This window comes from Saccostrea cucullata, unplaced genomic scaffold, assembly GCF_032062105.1.
Source record: "Saccostrea cucullata isolate Sc308-1 unplaced genomic scaffold, CSIRO_AGI_Scuc_v1 ctg4312, whole genome shotgun sequence".
Classification (NCBI taxonomy): domain Eukaryota; kingdom Metazoa; phylum Mollusca; class Bivalvia; order Ostreida; family Ostreidae; genus Saccostrea; species Saccostrea cuccullata.
In genome coordinates this window covers 1-16,914 of record NW_026933389.1, presented here as the reverse complement: position 1 = coordinate 16,914, position 16,914 = coordinate 1, and the positions used below count along the sequence as shown (strand labels likewise).

The 16,914-nt window shown below is 34.6% G+C and overlaps 1 protein-coding gene across 1 annotated transcript; it reads left to right on the top strand.

Moving 5' to 3' along the window:
- Positions 1 to 14: 14 nt before the first annotated feature.
- LOC134238157 (uncharacterized protein K02A2.6-like) lies at positions 15 to 12,794 on the top strand. Its single transcript, XM_062720273.1, has 2 exons — positions 15 to 31; positions 11,996 to 12,794. Exons 1-2 carry the CDS (start codon positions 15 to 17, stop codon positions 12,792 to 12,794), a joined length of 816 nt encoding a protein of 271 aa, XP_062576257.1.
- Positions 12,795 to 16,914: the final 4,120 nt, after the last annotated feature.

Below are 16,914 nucleotides of genomic sequence, written 5' to 3'. Positions count from 1 at the left end.
ATTTCCTCGAAATAATGGTAGACTGGCAAACGTAAAAAAAAAATCCAAAACTAAAAAAAAATGCACAAAGGGCGCCCATGTCGTAATTTGTGGTTAAAGCAAGTGGCTACGTTGTGGGGTATCTTTAGAAATTTGCAATGTCGAATACCAAACGCCAGATATAAAAATCAATATATACATGAGCTATCAAACATGATTGGCTAAGGTTACGTACACCGTATGTTTCATTCATCGAAATATTGATTTGTTGAATCTTATGTAAATTACCACAAATGTTGATTTTGCATTCCAAATATTCAAATGAAAATGTACTTGGGAATGTTCGCGTTAGAACCAAATATTGCACTTGCCTATAAAATATGACGTCATTGTAAGCTATTGGATGTGAACTAAAGATATAAAAGAATTTTTTTAAATTTATATTTAAAGATAAATTTACGCACGTATGTACGCACGTACGTACGTACGTACGTACGCGCAATAAGCGTAATGTTTTTAGCATGTTCATGCTGAGAAAATGTAGCAAGTGTTTGTCGAGACTTCCTTACAATCATTCAAGTGTACCAAATCAGCTAGATTCTGTAAATTCTATCCTAAATCGAAAATTCGCGGGATTCATTGGGCGGCGGGATTTGTTGGCTTTGGAATAATACAGGTACTTTCAATCATTAAGACTACCGCCGGAAGGCTTGAATGATAATCCTTGAGAAAGATAAATGCTCTGGTGAACTCAATGCACAAGAAAATCATGGGTGTTAATGATGCGCACGGGAGATGATGAGAATTTTTATTTTAATTTTGGGGGGTATCGACATATCTATTTCAACAACTCAAGAATTATCAGTCAAAATCACACAAGATTTCGGTTACTTTTTGTTTAAAGTTGAATTAAAATGTTTGATAACAATACTGGAAAAACATTTTGGACATAATAGTTTTAATATTAGTAAAAATTTTATTATGCGTTTCTTTTTCCTTTCAGCATATATTGTGTGCATCTAAACAGGGACATATAATTGTCTATGCATCTGGAGACCATGGCTGTAGAAATACGTAGTTTATTAGCTCACCTGAGCCGAAGGCTCAAGTGAGCTTTTCTGATCAAAATTTGTCCGTTGTCTGTCGTCGTTGTTGTCGTCGTTGTTGTCGTCGTAAACTTTTCACATTTTCATCTTCTTCTCAAGAATCACTGCGCCAATTTCAACCAAACTTGGTACAAAGTATCCTTGGGTGAAGGGATTCAAGTTTGTTCAAATGAAGGGCCAGGCACTTTTCCAAGGGGAGATAATTATGAATTAGAGAAAAATTAATGGCATTTTTAAAAAATCTTCTTCTCAAGAACCACTGGGCCAGGAAAGATGAAACTCACGTGGAATCATCCTCAGGTAGTGTAAATTCAAGTTTGTTCAAATCATGCCCCCCAGGGATAGGATGGGGCCAAAATGGCCGATCAAAATTTTACATTGGAATATATAGAAAAAATCTTTAAAAATCTTCTTCTCAATAACCACTGGGCAAGGAAAGATGAAACTCATGTGGGATCATCCTCAGGTAGTGTAGATTCACGTTTGTTCAAATCATGACCCCCAGGGGTAGGGTGGGGCCAAAATGGCCGATCAAAGTTTTACATAGGAATGTATAGGAAAATTCCTTAAAAATCTTCTTCTCAATAACCACTGGGCCAGGAAAGATGAAACTCATGTGGGATTATTCTCAGGTAGTGTAGATTCAAGTTTGTTCAAATCATGACCCCCGGGGGTAGGGTGGGGCCAAAATGGCCGATCAATGTTTTACATAGAAATATATAGGAAAATTCTCTAAAAATCTTCTTCTCAATAACCACTGGGCAAGGAAAGATGAAACTCATTTGGGATCATCCTCAGGTAGTGTAGATTCAAGTTTGTTCAAATCGTGACCCCCGGGGGTAGGGTGGGGCCAAAATGGCCGATCAAAGTTTTACATAGGAATATATAGGAAAATTCCTTAAAAATCTTCTTCTCAAGAACCACTGGGCCAGGAAAGATGAAACTCATGTGGAATCATCCTCAGGTAGTGTAGATTCAAGTTTGTTCAAATCATGACCCCCGGGGGAAGGGTGGGGCCAAAATGGCCGATCAAAGTTTTACATAGGAACATATAGGGAAACCTTTTAAAACCTTCTTTTCAAGTACTTCAAAGCCAGGCTTCGTTATATTTATAGGGAATCATCCTCAGGTAGTGTAGATTCAAGTTTGTTCAAATCACGACCCCCTGGGGGAGGTGTAAAATTCAAGCGCCCCCCCCCCCCCTCAGTTTACTTTCAGTTCTGATATGAACTGTGTTTTTTCCTAGCCAATTGCTCAGGTGAGCGATGTGGCCCCTGGGCCTCTTGTTATTATTGGACTAGCCCATTTATGGAATAAACCAACCGGGGGATCGGGAAACAAATTAGATCTCTTTTTTTATGTTTCATGTCCATTTACCGATGCATGTATATTAAACGATATGCTGTTTAAAAGAATGAGCTAAACATTCATTTGAAGATAGAATTTCTGAAATAGGTTATAGGGATAAACTCTTAATTCCATGGAAGTTAAAACACCCAGTCTTACAATAGAACAATCCAAGGAAAAGGCGCGAAGAAAGAAGTGACATTTGGCATGAAAAAAGCGATTAGCCCCTTTCGTAGAATATAAATGGACTGATCCAGTATTATAGAAATGCAGAAAAAAAAAGATACACGGACATGTTCAAACGGTGAATCACATGGAAAATCGTTCCATGCAACATGATTTAGGGAAACACTACAGTTTTTTGCATCAGTAATATCACTCTTTTTTTCCTGAAAACCGTTTCTTTTAAATTACAGGTAAAGAATTACTACGTAAATAATCTTGTACAAAATCTAGCTCTTAAGGTATAATCTATAAGTTTCGGATTTTGCGAATATCAGTCCTTATATAGAATGACGCCGTGACGTCAGGCAATGAGAATTTTTGCTGCAGTTTTTTGAGCAACAATTCATTGCATATGCAGTTTTTAGGTCATTTGAGTAAACTCAGGTGACCTATTTCTACCTGTTTTTGTCCGTCGTCGTCCGTCGAGCGTCGTGCGGTGTGCATCGTGCGTTAACATTTAAACATGTTCAACTTCGTCTCTAAAACCACTGAACCCATTTCAACCAAATTTGGCATATAGCATATGTGGGTGAAGTGGAACAAAAATTGTGAATTTCATGATCCCTGCCCCCCTGGGGCCTGAGGGATGGGGCAAAAACCACTAAAATTAGTTCAATCTTTTAAAATCTTTTCCTTCACTTCCAGACATCAAGCAGTCAAACTGTTGGTATGGTTGTAAACAGCATGGAGTCCTTTACCAAAATTGTGAAATTCATGTCCCCAGGGTTAGGGGTTCTGGTATTAGGGAGGGGCTCTATTGATAATTTAGTGAAAATGCATTAATTCTTTGAAAATCTTCTTCTCTGCTCCTAGGTATTTAAAACACTAATTTATTTCATTGTTTTGATGAGCAATAGTGCCTCTACCAAAATTGTGAATTTTATGGCCCCAGGGTCAGGGGTTCTGGTGTTAGGGCGGGGCTCTATTGATTATATAGTGAAAATGCATTATTTCTTTGAAAATCTTCTACTCTTTTCCTGAGTATAAAATAAACTAAGTAAATAGTTATGATGAGCAATAGTGCCTCTACCAAAAATTTTAAGTTCATGGTCCAAGGGTCAGGGGTTCTGGTGTTAGGGCGGGGCTCTATTGATTATACAGTGAAAATGCATTAAATCTTTGAAAATCTTCTACTCTGCTCCTAGGTATTAAATAAACCAACAAAGTAAATAATTATGATAAGCAAGAATGCCTCTACCACAATTGTGTAACTCATGGCTCCAGGGTCAGGGGTTCTGGTGTTAGGGCGGGGTTTATTGATTAAATAGTGAAAATGCATTATTTCTTTGAAATCTTCTTCTCTTCTCCTGGGTATTAAATAAACTAATTAAGTTCATAGTTAAGATGAGGGAGAGTGCCTCTACCAAAATTGTGAATTTTATGGCCCCAGGGTCAGGGGTTAAGGTGTTAGTATGTGGCTCTATAATGATTATGTGGTGAAAATATATTACATCTATGAAACTCTTTTTCTCTACTCCTGGGTAATAAGAAGATGAACTATTTACATAGTTATGATGGGCTCCTCTTCACGGAATGTGAATTTAAAGGCCCCAGTGTCAGGGATACCAAAATGGGGAGGATCGGGGGGGGGGGGGGGGGCTCTACTTATATACTGAAAATAAATTGTTTTAAATCTGCTCCTTGGTATTAATCAAAGATTTGTGATAAGCAAGTGTGCCTTTTCAAAAATTGTGCAATGTGTAGACCTAGGGTCAGGAGTTAATGTGTGGTTAAGGAGCACTCCTGATTATTGCTCAATATTACTGATTAGTTGACATGCTTTTTGTTCCCCTACCCTGCTTATTGGTATTAAGTAAACAAACAAAACAATTGCTAAGTGTATAGTTATGATAAACAATGTTGCCTCTTTCAAAATTGTGGATGCCATAGCATCTAGCTTAAAACTTGAACCAAATTTAATCTTTTGAATGTTGTTGCATGATGCTCAGGTGACCTATAAGGCCCATGGGCCTCTTGTTTTCAGCAACAATCTATTTGGTTAGGCATGCCGTGTTCTGGTATTCATTTTTTTTTCCTAATGCTATCTCAACTTCCTGTTAATATGTGCCTCTGTCCGTTTTATACATGCCATTTTTTGTCGTAGTTTTCTCATCAACTACTCATAGCAGATGCTTGAAATTTGTGCACATCAGAGCTGAGGTATTACAAGTGAACATTAGCCTATAGTTTTCTTATTGACTCATGAGATAACTTTATTCCTTACACTTATTATTAAGGAAATCACATTGGCACTCAACAGACAATGTTCAATTGTGTTTCGATTCATTCTTCAAGACTTCAAGAGTACTGTACAACTATATATTCAAGAAGTGGTGTAAATCAGATGTGGATACTTAAAAATTCTAAAGAACTTTTGGACAATTTGAAATCACAAGACTTTACAGAAATCAACAGCTTAAAAACTTACGACTTTTCAACTTTATACACAACAATTCCCCACGACAAATTAAAATCCAGGCTTTTTGATATCATTGACAGCTGCTTCTTCAACAAAAATTGGAACTCGTAAATTTACTTACCTCGTCATTGGTCATTTGAAAAATTATTTTGTTAAAACAGATTCTGATTGCACACATAAGTACTCTGAAATTGACATCAAGAAAGTGCTTGAGTTTCTGATTGACAATATCTATGTGGTTTTTGGAGACCAGGTATTCCAACAATCTATTGGAATTCCAATGGGTACAAATTATTCTCCGTTATTAGCAGACTTATTTTTATATTCATATGAAGCAGAATTTATGCAAAATCTTATCCATTCCTACGTCGACACGATATATCCTGGTGAGCTTGAGATAAAAGATACCACAGAGTCTGACACTTCTGCTTCTTACTTGGATATTTTACTTGAAAAAGACACTAATGGTAATCTAACAACCAAGCTATATGATAAACGTGATGACTTTAACTTTTCTATCGTCAACTTCCCTTACTTATGTAGCAATATACCTTCATCACCTGCATACGGAGTATACAGTAAAATTTGTCTAATCCGGACTCTGTGTACTCCGGATTTTTGTCCATTCCGTCTATAAATTTTAGTCCCATGCACTTCTTCCACAAATTCATTAGAAAAAATTCTGTGTAATCCGGATACTGTCTATTCTGTACTCCGAACGGCCATACTGGTCCCAACTGCTCATAATTAACGGTAATTATTTCCTCTAATCCGGCCACACCTGAGTTACTTCAAAGCAATTAACACCTTTCGTGGTGGATTTGATAATCTGTGTTTACATTAGCAGTGCCATGAAACGAACTCAGTGAATTGCAGCGGTGACACAGCCCAGTTGAAAAAAAAATACTAGTTTATGATTGAATTACAATTAAAAAATAATAATTTTGTTTTAACTTGATCCTTTTACAACATTATAACAAAAAAATAAATATGTACGCGATTTACAAATCAATATATAAATCGGGATCGAAAATCGGACGCATTTCAAAATGGCGCCATAATACTGTGGGGGAAGACGTAATTTTTTACATAAAAATTAAAAGTTCAATCTAATAATTAGCACATCGTAAATAATTGTGCATTACTCTTTTTACATTGAATGAGCTCTTTGACAAGCGAAACATGATTCGCTTGATATATAGTAGGCCTATATTATGCGTGCCTGTAGATTTTGATTTAGTTTACACTTCACCCGACTTTCAATCTTCGTGAAAAACAAGAAAATACAGTAAGTCAAAAGAGACTATTTTATAATTTTTTGACTCCAAAATATTGATTGGTTTCGTCATTTAATTATATTTTATATCATGTATAATAATGAACTTGTAAATAAACAACGAAATTTTCAAAATTAATGTTTTCCTGCATTTTTCCTGCACTCCGGATTCTGTCTAAACCGGCCAAATTTTATGGAACGGGCGGTAGCCGGTTTGGACAAATTATACTGTATATATCTCAGTTGATTCGATACGCAAGAGCATGCTCTACGTATGAACAATTTCTTAATCGAGGTAAATTATTGATAAACAAGTTGATGAAACAAGAATATCAACAGTCTCGTTTAAAGTCATCATTTCGTAAATTCTATGGTCGATACAATGACCTTGTCAGCAAATACAATTTATCATTGAATGAAATGCTGACTGACGTTTTTCATACCAATTGTTAGTCCATTATTTATACACTGAATTGACGACGGATTTTTTCCGTTATTTCCTGATTATGACAACGAGCACACGGCGGGTGTGACCGGTCGGCAGGGGATGCTCACTCCTCCATGGCACCTGATTCCACCTCTGATGTTTCGGAGGTCCGTGTTTGCTCCGCTCTTATTTTGTATATTGTTAAATGGACGTTGAGAATGAATACTGTTCGTTATTTCCATATCCCTCTTTTAATTAATGAAGGGAAATCGAGCAGAAGTCTGTTTAGTTTTCTAACGAAGCTACTTTTTAAAAAGGGAAATACCCTCGTAAAGTCTGTTTTTTTCAAAGAAAGATAGAAGAGAGATTGAGAGGGGGATGGGGGCTTCCACATTAACTCAAATAAATGTCGGAATCTTTTGACATTAAAAATATATAAGCCTGTAAACCAATTGAAGCAAAAATCTAAGTTCTAATTGGAAAAAAAACCCAGAGGCATGTTCTAGCAATAGGATTGGAAACAAATTCTTCAATTTTATTCAGACGAATGACTATTCTTAACACGTTAGAGGGTTCCATTGTTTTTACAATAATACCAAAGCATGGTGATGAAGTTTTGACATTTTTTTGTTTAGATTACCCTTTGTCCGATGCATGCCAGATGTATGGTTAACAATAAATTATTCTGAATCCTGGTGAATTTCTTGTTGTTTTTTTTTTTTAAACTTTTATTGATATTTATAATTTGTATTTGAATCGCATACTAAATATTAAAACCAAGTTTGATAATTTCCCGCAGCAATATCGCTAGAAATCAGAGAGTAATGAATATTGTGTATTTTCTTTATATATTTTAATGATTTGTGGTAACTATAGTAACTATAAACGTTAAGGAGACCAAGAATTAGGGTTAAATGGAATAACCTGTCCCTTTGTCTGAGTTGAAATAGACTCGACCAAAGTGTATAGATAAGAACGCACTGAAAGTGTCAGGGTCTGTCAGTCGTATGCAAAGCTCCAAAGAAGAAGCAGTAGAAGAATTTGGTTTAGAATAAGAAAAGGTGAATATAAGAAATTAGTAAACATTGCACCAGTGGCAAGAAACCCGGGGAATAGAGGCAAGATACTGGGGGTGTAGATCTGCATAAGAAGGAAACTCCTACTATCCGCCATCAATAGGAACCTGGGGCAATCTAGAGGTACACGGTACTTTGTTACCAAGTCATAATTTAACCACGCTTGTATACTGTAAACCGATTTTTATTCGCGACGACTTTATTTCGCGATTTACCGGCGATAAACTAGTTGGCGACGACTAATTTTCGCGATCAAGCCTATTTTTGTTCTGTTGTTAATAGGCACATACACCCTGAAGACCGGTTCGCGGCGAGAAATATTCGCGATGACGAGGCTCTCGCGAACATCACAAAAATTTCTCGCACGCGAATAAAAGTTGGTTTACAGTATATTCTTTGATTAAAGAAAAAATAGAATAACCCAGATAGGTTAAAGGAAAATTATTATATTATAAATAATTAAATTAATATATTTATCAAGTACTCAGATAATGTACAGGTTACAATATTATGAAGATATACATAACAGACATTTTAGGAACGTATCGTCTGACCTTTAAATGAAAAAAAATACTAAAATTGTATAATTAGTCACGGAATATTGCTCTTAAACATCGCCAATTTTACATAATGTTTTTGAAGTTAAAAAAATCGAACATTTAGTAATTGATTTTTAGACTTTTCTTAACGATCCCTTTTCCCTAAACTAATTTAAATTCCGTGTGTATTGAAATATGTATGAGAAACCCATTAAACATTAATATTTGGGAGATGATATGTAATATTTTAGCTTCATTTCCTTTGATATTTAGTAGACAAAGTGTCGTTTAGAAATACTACTCCCTTCATTAATAATGAATGCAAAATAATTTAATAGGTTCTCTTTGCTAAAATGATATATTTAGTTTACTCGTAATTAAATGGCTAATGGTAATGGAATGAAACGCTTAAATATTATTGATTAGTTCAATTCAGTTGATGGAATCGTTATCTTTTTAAGGACCAATTAGTTGTACTGCGAATTATGGAGACATTTTTATCAAAACAAAATGCACTTTTACTGTACAGAGAAAACCAATGGCCTTTTCACAATACAGTACTTGCCACGAGTTATCCTAAAAAAAAACCACGGGGCCCCTTGGACCACAAGTCCACGCTTTAGCTTGGACCTCTAACCAAGTCGGTGTCTTTGAAGTCAGCGTTTCTCTGCACCGTGTAACACGATGTTTACTGTACGTGTTCAAGGAGAACATTTTTATTCCCTTTATTAAATAAAATTATATCAATTTCCTTTTGAAATATTTGTTGCACATTTCCAAAAAACTAATACTGGTAATTCTTTGCATACAGATGTTTAAACTAATAAGATGCCTTACAATTAAATAATAACGTGCTCGTGTCCAGCAAAAAAAAATGTACAATAACGTTTCTATTTCAATCCTAATTATATTAATTATAAAAAGGTCAATAGACTATTATTATGTTACGCTTAGAGGAAACACACTTTAATAAATGGATTACTTGATTGTTTCTACTTGCGATTTTTATTTAAACCATGTTCATTTAAATTGTTGATACAAGATCGTTTTTCCTTAATCGTGCATTCATATGTAGTGCATATCAGATGCGTGATTATACTAAGTCAGTTAATAATTAAAAAATAAATAAATATTTATATGTACTGTGTCTAGAATAAAATTAAAAAAAATACATATCAGACTCGCACAATAATTATGCTCTCTGATACCGGTAATTACTCGGCGAATCATTGGTTCAGAATAGGCACAAGACGAAAGACCACCTTTAAGCAATCGCTTAATGGTAGCTTAATGGTGACTTAATGGTGGTTTAAAGAAGTTAATTCCTTTAAGCCACCATTAAGCCACCATTAAGCTGCAACTTACAGGTGCTTAATGTCCAAACTTCATTAAGCTACCATTAAGCCACCATTAAGCTGAGCTTAATGGTGACTTAATGGTCAACCCTCATAAAACTTTTACGCATCTTATATATAGAATCTTTAACTAACATTTAGTTATTTTAATATCATTTGCGCAAAATCTACTCCAACTCATAATTCTGTCTCGATCATATTTTCTACGAATTTTTGGTCAACATGCATAAACTTGATCGCTGGGAACAAAGTTAGCTAATAGCCACAGTAGCTTGCTCGAGGTGTCTATTTTTTTCTTGAAATCATTTACAGTGATAATAAAACAAGACATCCTGTATCAGAACCGTATATTACTTTTTTTAAATAAATCATTATTACATGCGTTGTTTTTATTTTTAGTGTTATGATTTTTAAAAATGAATAATTATTACACACCGTGAGCAAGTCCTTGTGAATTATCTTAAATTTACATACCAAAAATCAATTTGTTCTTAAAATTATCTATATTCATGAACACAAAATATAAATTACTTTTTAAAAACAAAATGGTATTTTTATTTCATGTGTTAAAAGAAACATTCCGCTACAGAATTCACAGGAATATAACTATATAATCTCATGAAAAAAATCTCTGTCCTTTTTTTAGGGGGGGGGGGGGGGGGGCTACTGGTATACAAATGTTTAGTTTTCAAAGATTGACTTTTACCATGAAAAACTTTATAATGGCTTTTACATCATGAATAATTCTAATTAATTCGTTATTTTTTTTTAATAATGCAGCGGTAAGTATCTGTCAAAATCTAGTAGGTCTTCAATGATTGTTATTTCAAAATCGATTTTCAGAGGAACGGCCGATCAGACTAAAAACATGACATCCGACCAGATGTATACACATTGAGAAACGGGGTAAGATTAACAGATGATCAGTGTACAGTAAACCGACTGGTCAGACAAGAGACCTTAATTAGGAGTCCCCCCGTCCCCGGTTAACTAACAGGAAACTATACATACACAACGTACGCTGACAGATTTTAATGATAAATTATTTCTAAAAAATTTAAATTTAACGCAAGCATATAACAAATTAAAAATTAAGATTCATCGTAAAAAGTCAATTATTTTGATACCCATTATGATACAAAAAGAATTGAAACTGAATATGATATTCTAAAAAAAGTTTTTGCAAACGTAATTAACCAGGTAACACTTACGCGAGGATTGTCACTAAATTGTTGACACAGATACCGTTAATATCCGCAGTATATTAAAAATAATAGTAGAAACTATTTTTCCTCTTTCTTGTTCGATGATAGACTTTTGTGTTTTATCTATAATTAATTTATTTTCAATCATGATTTAATGCTTACATTTCGAAAATTTTCGAATAACAGAGCGAAGAACTCAATCACATTACATCAATCTAAAAGCCGAACTCAGTGTAGAAATATATATTAATTTGTTAAGATCCACAAATAAAATTGTTTTTATTTTGATTAATAAATCAATTGAAGACTTTTGGAAATGTTCAATAAAATACTAGTAAATACCTTTTCCAAGTCCAAACAAATTTTGAAAAAAATAAAAGTTAAATATATAATATTTTCAATACCTTTTCAAGAGCGGCGATAGACTAATGGATAAGGCGTTCGCCTTCCAACCCTAAGGGCATGGGATCGCGCCCCGACTGCGGCACTTTTTTTTTTAATTTTGGATTTTGAATTTCGTTCTTTATCATTATTTCTACCAAATCAAGATATAAGCGAACTCTACATTTATAATATTGATAACAAATCACTATAAAAATAATTTTTCACCCATATAAACAATATTATCGACTGCGTAATGTGACTTAATGTTGGCTTAATGGTGGCTTAGTGGTAGCTTAATGGTAGCTTAATGGAGTTTGGACATTAAGCACCTGTAAGTCTACCTTAATGGTAGCTTAATGGTGACTTAATGGTGGTCTTAAAGTTACCATTAAGGACCTGTAAGCCACCATTAAGCTACATTTAAGCACCCATTAAGGACGTTGAGTTGGCTTAATGGTAACTTAATGGTGGTGTAAATGTTACTTAAAGGTGCTTAATGGTGTCTTAATGGTGACTTAAAGACAACCATTAAGCCACCATTAAGGACCTATAAGCCACCATTAAGCCGGACTTAAAGGGTGTGTTTCATCTTGTGAGGATTATTGCAGTTAGAATATACAGTTACAATCTGTAATTAAGAAAATCTTACTGTGGTAGATGGACTTGTTCTCAAGGGAGAAAGAATCGTGAGATATTCAGCCGGAAATCTTGCGACAATTACACACAGGACACATGGGCATGGAGAAAACCAAGCGTCGAGCTAGAAACATTGTATACTGGCCAAATACGAATAGAGACATTGACTCTACAGTGCAATCAAAATCCTAAGAAACCTCTTGTCTCGACAAACATTCCTGAAGGACCATGGCAAGTCGTAGGAACAGATTTGTTCAGCCTACACAACAGTGACTACTGGATTGTTACCGAGTACTACTCCAGATATTTTGAAGTTGCAAAACTACCTAACACCAGAAGTGGAACTGTGATTGACAGACTTAAGTCCATGTTAGCGAGACATGGCATTCCGTATGAAGTAAAGAGTGACAATGGGCCTCAGTATATTTCACAGGAATTCAGACAATTTGCTAAGGATTGGAACTTCAAGCATACTACCTCTAGTCCTTACCATCAACAAGCTAACGGACTTGCAGAGAGGACAGTTCAAACGGTAAAACAACTACTTGAGAAATCGAGAGTTGATGGAAGTGACCCTTATTTGGCCATACTGGAATACAGGAACACAGCAACGGATATTGAATCACCAGCTAAGTTATTGATGAGCAGAGGGTTGAGATCCATATTACCTGTTACCAAAAGGCAACTTAGACCAAAAACGGTGAAACCCAGAGACGTCGTCAAGGATCGAAAGGAAGCGGAAAGGAGACAACAATATTATTTCAATCGCTCAGCTCCAGATCAACCAAAGATTTCTATGGGACAAGCTGTTCGATTCTGACACAAAGATGAATGGAAACCGGGTTATGTGATGAAGAACGAAAACCGATCATAATGGATGACCACACCAGAAGGGGAATGCCGTAGAAACCGGAAGGACATTCTTATTTCAAAGGAGAAAAACTTTAAACCAAAACAAGCAATTTCCATTGACAATAAGCCAAAGAGTTCACAGGGATCCGATACAGCAGTAGGCTCTCAGAGTGCTATTGTTTCGGAACCACAATCTCCACGTAATCCTACTTGAAGTTATCGTATCCGATCTGGACGATAAGTACGAAAGCCCAAACGTTTCGAGGAATAGATTAAGGATGAGTCAGTGATGAATGATTTGTGCAAATAATTTTTGTGTTTGTAAACTGGGCCAGAATAATCCCCATTATTTCTAGTCATTTTATATGACTGGGCAGTCTACCCAAGTCATTATTTATTAACAAGTTTAAAGTTGTTATAATGTGTGAACCAATTATTTCATAAGAAATTATAACAAAGACATTGACTGAACTTTAAAATTTTATTACATCAAAATTTTGTTATAGGAAAAGTTGTAATTTTCATAACTTTATTACGGATTTATTTGCTGTGCCAAGTTTACTTTTACTAGCTGCTTTCATTTTGTAACCAGTTTAGAGAACCAGTTAATAAATGGCTGCACATGTTGACAAGATTTATTGTGCTTGACATATCCGAGACATCCTCCTTCCCCTGTCATACATAACATTACATTGTGCGGCGACAGCCTTGATATTAAGCGAAGTGTTCCCAGGTGACCAAAAATGGGTTGCACTCCTTTTGTTATTATAATACGTATTACGCATTTTTTTTACTAAATGAAAATTTCGGTATATATGATAGGTAGGTATACGCGAACTCCTGTGCTAATATGTATGTAGAAAAAAAAATCAAGTTTGTATACGCCTGCGTTCCCCCTTTTCTAATGCCTCAAGGTTATATGATTAAATATAATCCTTTAAAATTCAACTGATAACGTTAATTGTACTGACTCAATTAGTTAAAAAAAGGTTTGCTTCCAGTCTCTTAAATTCTTTAATTCATGCTTTTTGACGTGTCACAAAAGACAAACTGTTTTTCAAAGACAAGAGAGATAACTCCACAGAGAATTTGGTTCATATATCAGATTCTGCGATGCTGTCTACTGAATAGCATCGAATATTTGTAGACTTATTTGTAAAAACAAGGGTTCGCTTCATGACAGATATTAAAACTGTTCTAAAAAAAACAAAAACAAACAAAAAAAAAATGAAATAAAAAAAATCAAAACCATTTTCACTTAATAAGGTTTTATATACATTTGCTCAAAAGTTAAGGACCCCTGATATGGACTTTGTTATGGCAATTGAAAGTAAACAAAAAATATTTTGATTGAATAAATTCAGATTTACTGGTCAATCAGACCTTTATTTAAAATTTGTTTTCATGTCACCTGGATATCTCTGTTTATATACTCATAAAACCGCCGGTTTATTCAAGGGTATCAATGCGTGTTCGAACAATCCAGTTTTCAATTGTATTCACATCAATGTTCGCATGAGCTATACCGATGGGGAAACAAAGTAACACGTTTTGGGCAACCATGCCTCGTCGGAAACTATCGGATGCCGAACTTTGGCAGGCTGGTTAGAACTGGACGTATAGGAGGGTTGGTGATCACTTTAATGTCAGTCACACTGCTATTTTGTGTTTGGTACAGCGCTGGAGAAGAACTGGATGTGTGGACGAAGCGACAAGATCTGGAAGACCCCGAAAGACCACAAAAAGGGAAGATAGACTTCTAAAACATCTTGCTAAACGGAGCCCTTTTGACACTGTAAACAGGCTGAGAAGCAAGTGGAACACCCAAGCTCAAATCAGTAGAAGCACAGTTAACAGGAGGCTTAACAAAGAATGGATGCAACCATGTCGGCGAATAGAACGTCCATTCTTATCCCAGAGACACAAAGAAGCATGATTACAATGGGCAAGACAGCATAGGCACCTTAAATGCCCAAAAGTACAGAGACAACATGCTAAGCCCATTAATTGTGCCTCATTTCGATGATCATCCATTAGCAAGTCGACCTGTACTAATGAATTACAACGCTAGACCTCATCGGGCCCGAGTTGTTCAACACTATATTCGCCAAGAAGCCATTGAAATCATGCCTTGGTTTGCATTGTTCCCAGATATGAATTCCATTGAACATGTGTCATGTGTGGGATAATCTTGGTCGTAAACTTTATTAGACGACCCCAAGATGTGAAAAAAAATACAAAAATTAAAAGACGCTTTAATTCAGGAATGGAGACAGTTCCCCCAAAACCTCCTACGACGACTTGTCCACTGTATGAGAAGGCGTGTGAAAGAACTGTATAAAAGTGGTGGTGAATATACACATTATTAAATATCCATAATTATAAAATGTTACACACTGATGAATCTTTAAATGCCAATAAATTTAAACATGCTTATTATCAGAAACTTTTGTCAACAACTAATTAAAGTGAAACTTTAAATTTTACATTTTTGAATTGAATTCCTTTCTTTGAAAAATTATAAATGACATAAAACTGATTAATTATCAGATGATTTCGAAACTTTCATTGTCTAAAGAACATTTAGAGCTACTTAGATTTTAAAACGAAAATTTTGATATTTAATTGGATAGGTTTGAGTTTTATAAAGTATTTAAAGATTTTCACAAAAGAGTGATGTTCTTTTGAGTAAGTGTATTTTTTGTAATAAAATGTTATACTAAGTAAATCATTCAAATTGATAACAATATAGAGAATGATATATACGTATGTTTAAGATTTTAAATATTAGAATGTCATTGAATAAAGAACAGATACTGTAAATGGCATCCAGATGAGGTGTTATGAATCTGGCTTTTTAAATTTGACTGTTTCCAATTTAATATCAAGCTTTCGTGAACATGTTAAAGAGCAATTAGGCGCTGATAAACTTCTTATTCCTTAGTAATTAATCAAAGTACTGAGAAGTACAGAGAGCCGGGCTCATTTACAGAGTAGAATGGTAAGCTTTAACCTTTTTGAATTTCCTTCACAGTAATAATTCAATATTTATATCAACGGTAATGCAAACACAAGATTAAAACAGTTAGAATAATGTTGAGCGACAAAAACTAAAGGTTTTTATGTGATTTGTAGCACATAGGCCTTTGGATCGCTTAAACCAATATGATCTGCATTTTTGAGAATTTTATTTTGCTGGTAAAATGTGTTATTATGATTAATTTGTATGTTAATTTAACCATTATGATCAATAAGACCAAAATAAAGTTTAAAAAGGTTTCAGAAGAAATATTTCTGTACAACCGAACATACAGTATCATATAAGAAATCATTATTTTACAGGGTGATAATAATTCAGTTTTGCTTCAATCGAAGTTTTTAAAAAGTTCTTCCAAAGCAAATATGAACAAAAGAAGTTTATAAACGTTCTATTTTCCTGTCATTGAAAAAGTAAATAACAAAATTGAAATATTTTTATCGATGTCAAACATTCAGCTCATATTGCTTAAAAATTATTTGTAAAAAATATAAAGGTATGGAACTCTTACACTGGGTAACCGATTTCGCTAATAAAGTATATATTTTTTAATCAAGTGCTCTAATATTCTACTTTTTATTTAAATCTCTTTTGAGATAAACATTCTTCAATTCTACCAAATCTCATTCCGAAATTTCGTACACTTCTAGAGATATTCTAAAATTAATAAAAACTAGAAGTACTGTGAGCAATGAGCTCACTAAATGATACCCCCGCCTTCCATAATGTCAATGTGGTGCTATATATTGTTTAACGGTAATGTGTAAAGAGGAATAACTCGTCCTATCAAATGTTATCCAGAAGCTTCTATATGTAATGGCAATGTCCATGTTTTGCTATGGGAAGCCTAAAATACGTGTCGAATAAAAAAGTAACATAGGAGGTGCACAATGACAATATGAATAAAGATTCTATGAAAGTTTCATTAAATTTCTCTCGGTAGTATAAAAGAATTTGCGGATAAGAGATAAAGCGTAACAGACGGACGGAGGGACAGACGGAAATCCCGATTACTATGTACCCTCCCGCTGATCAAACGTGGGGTATAAAA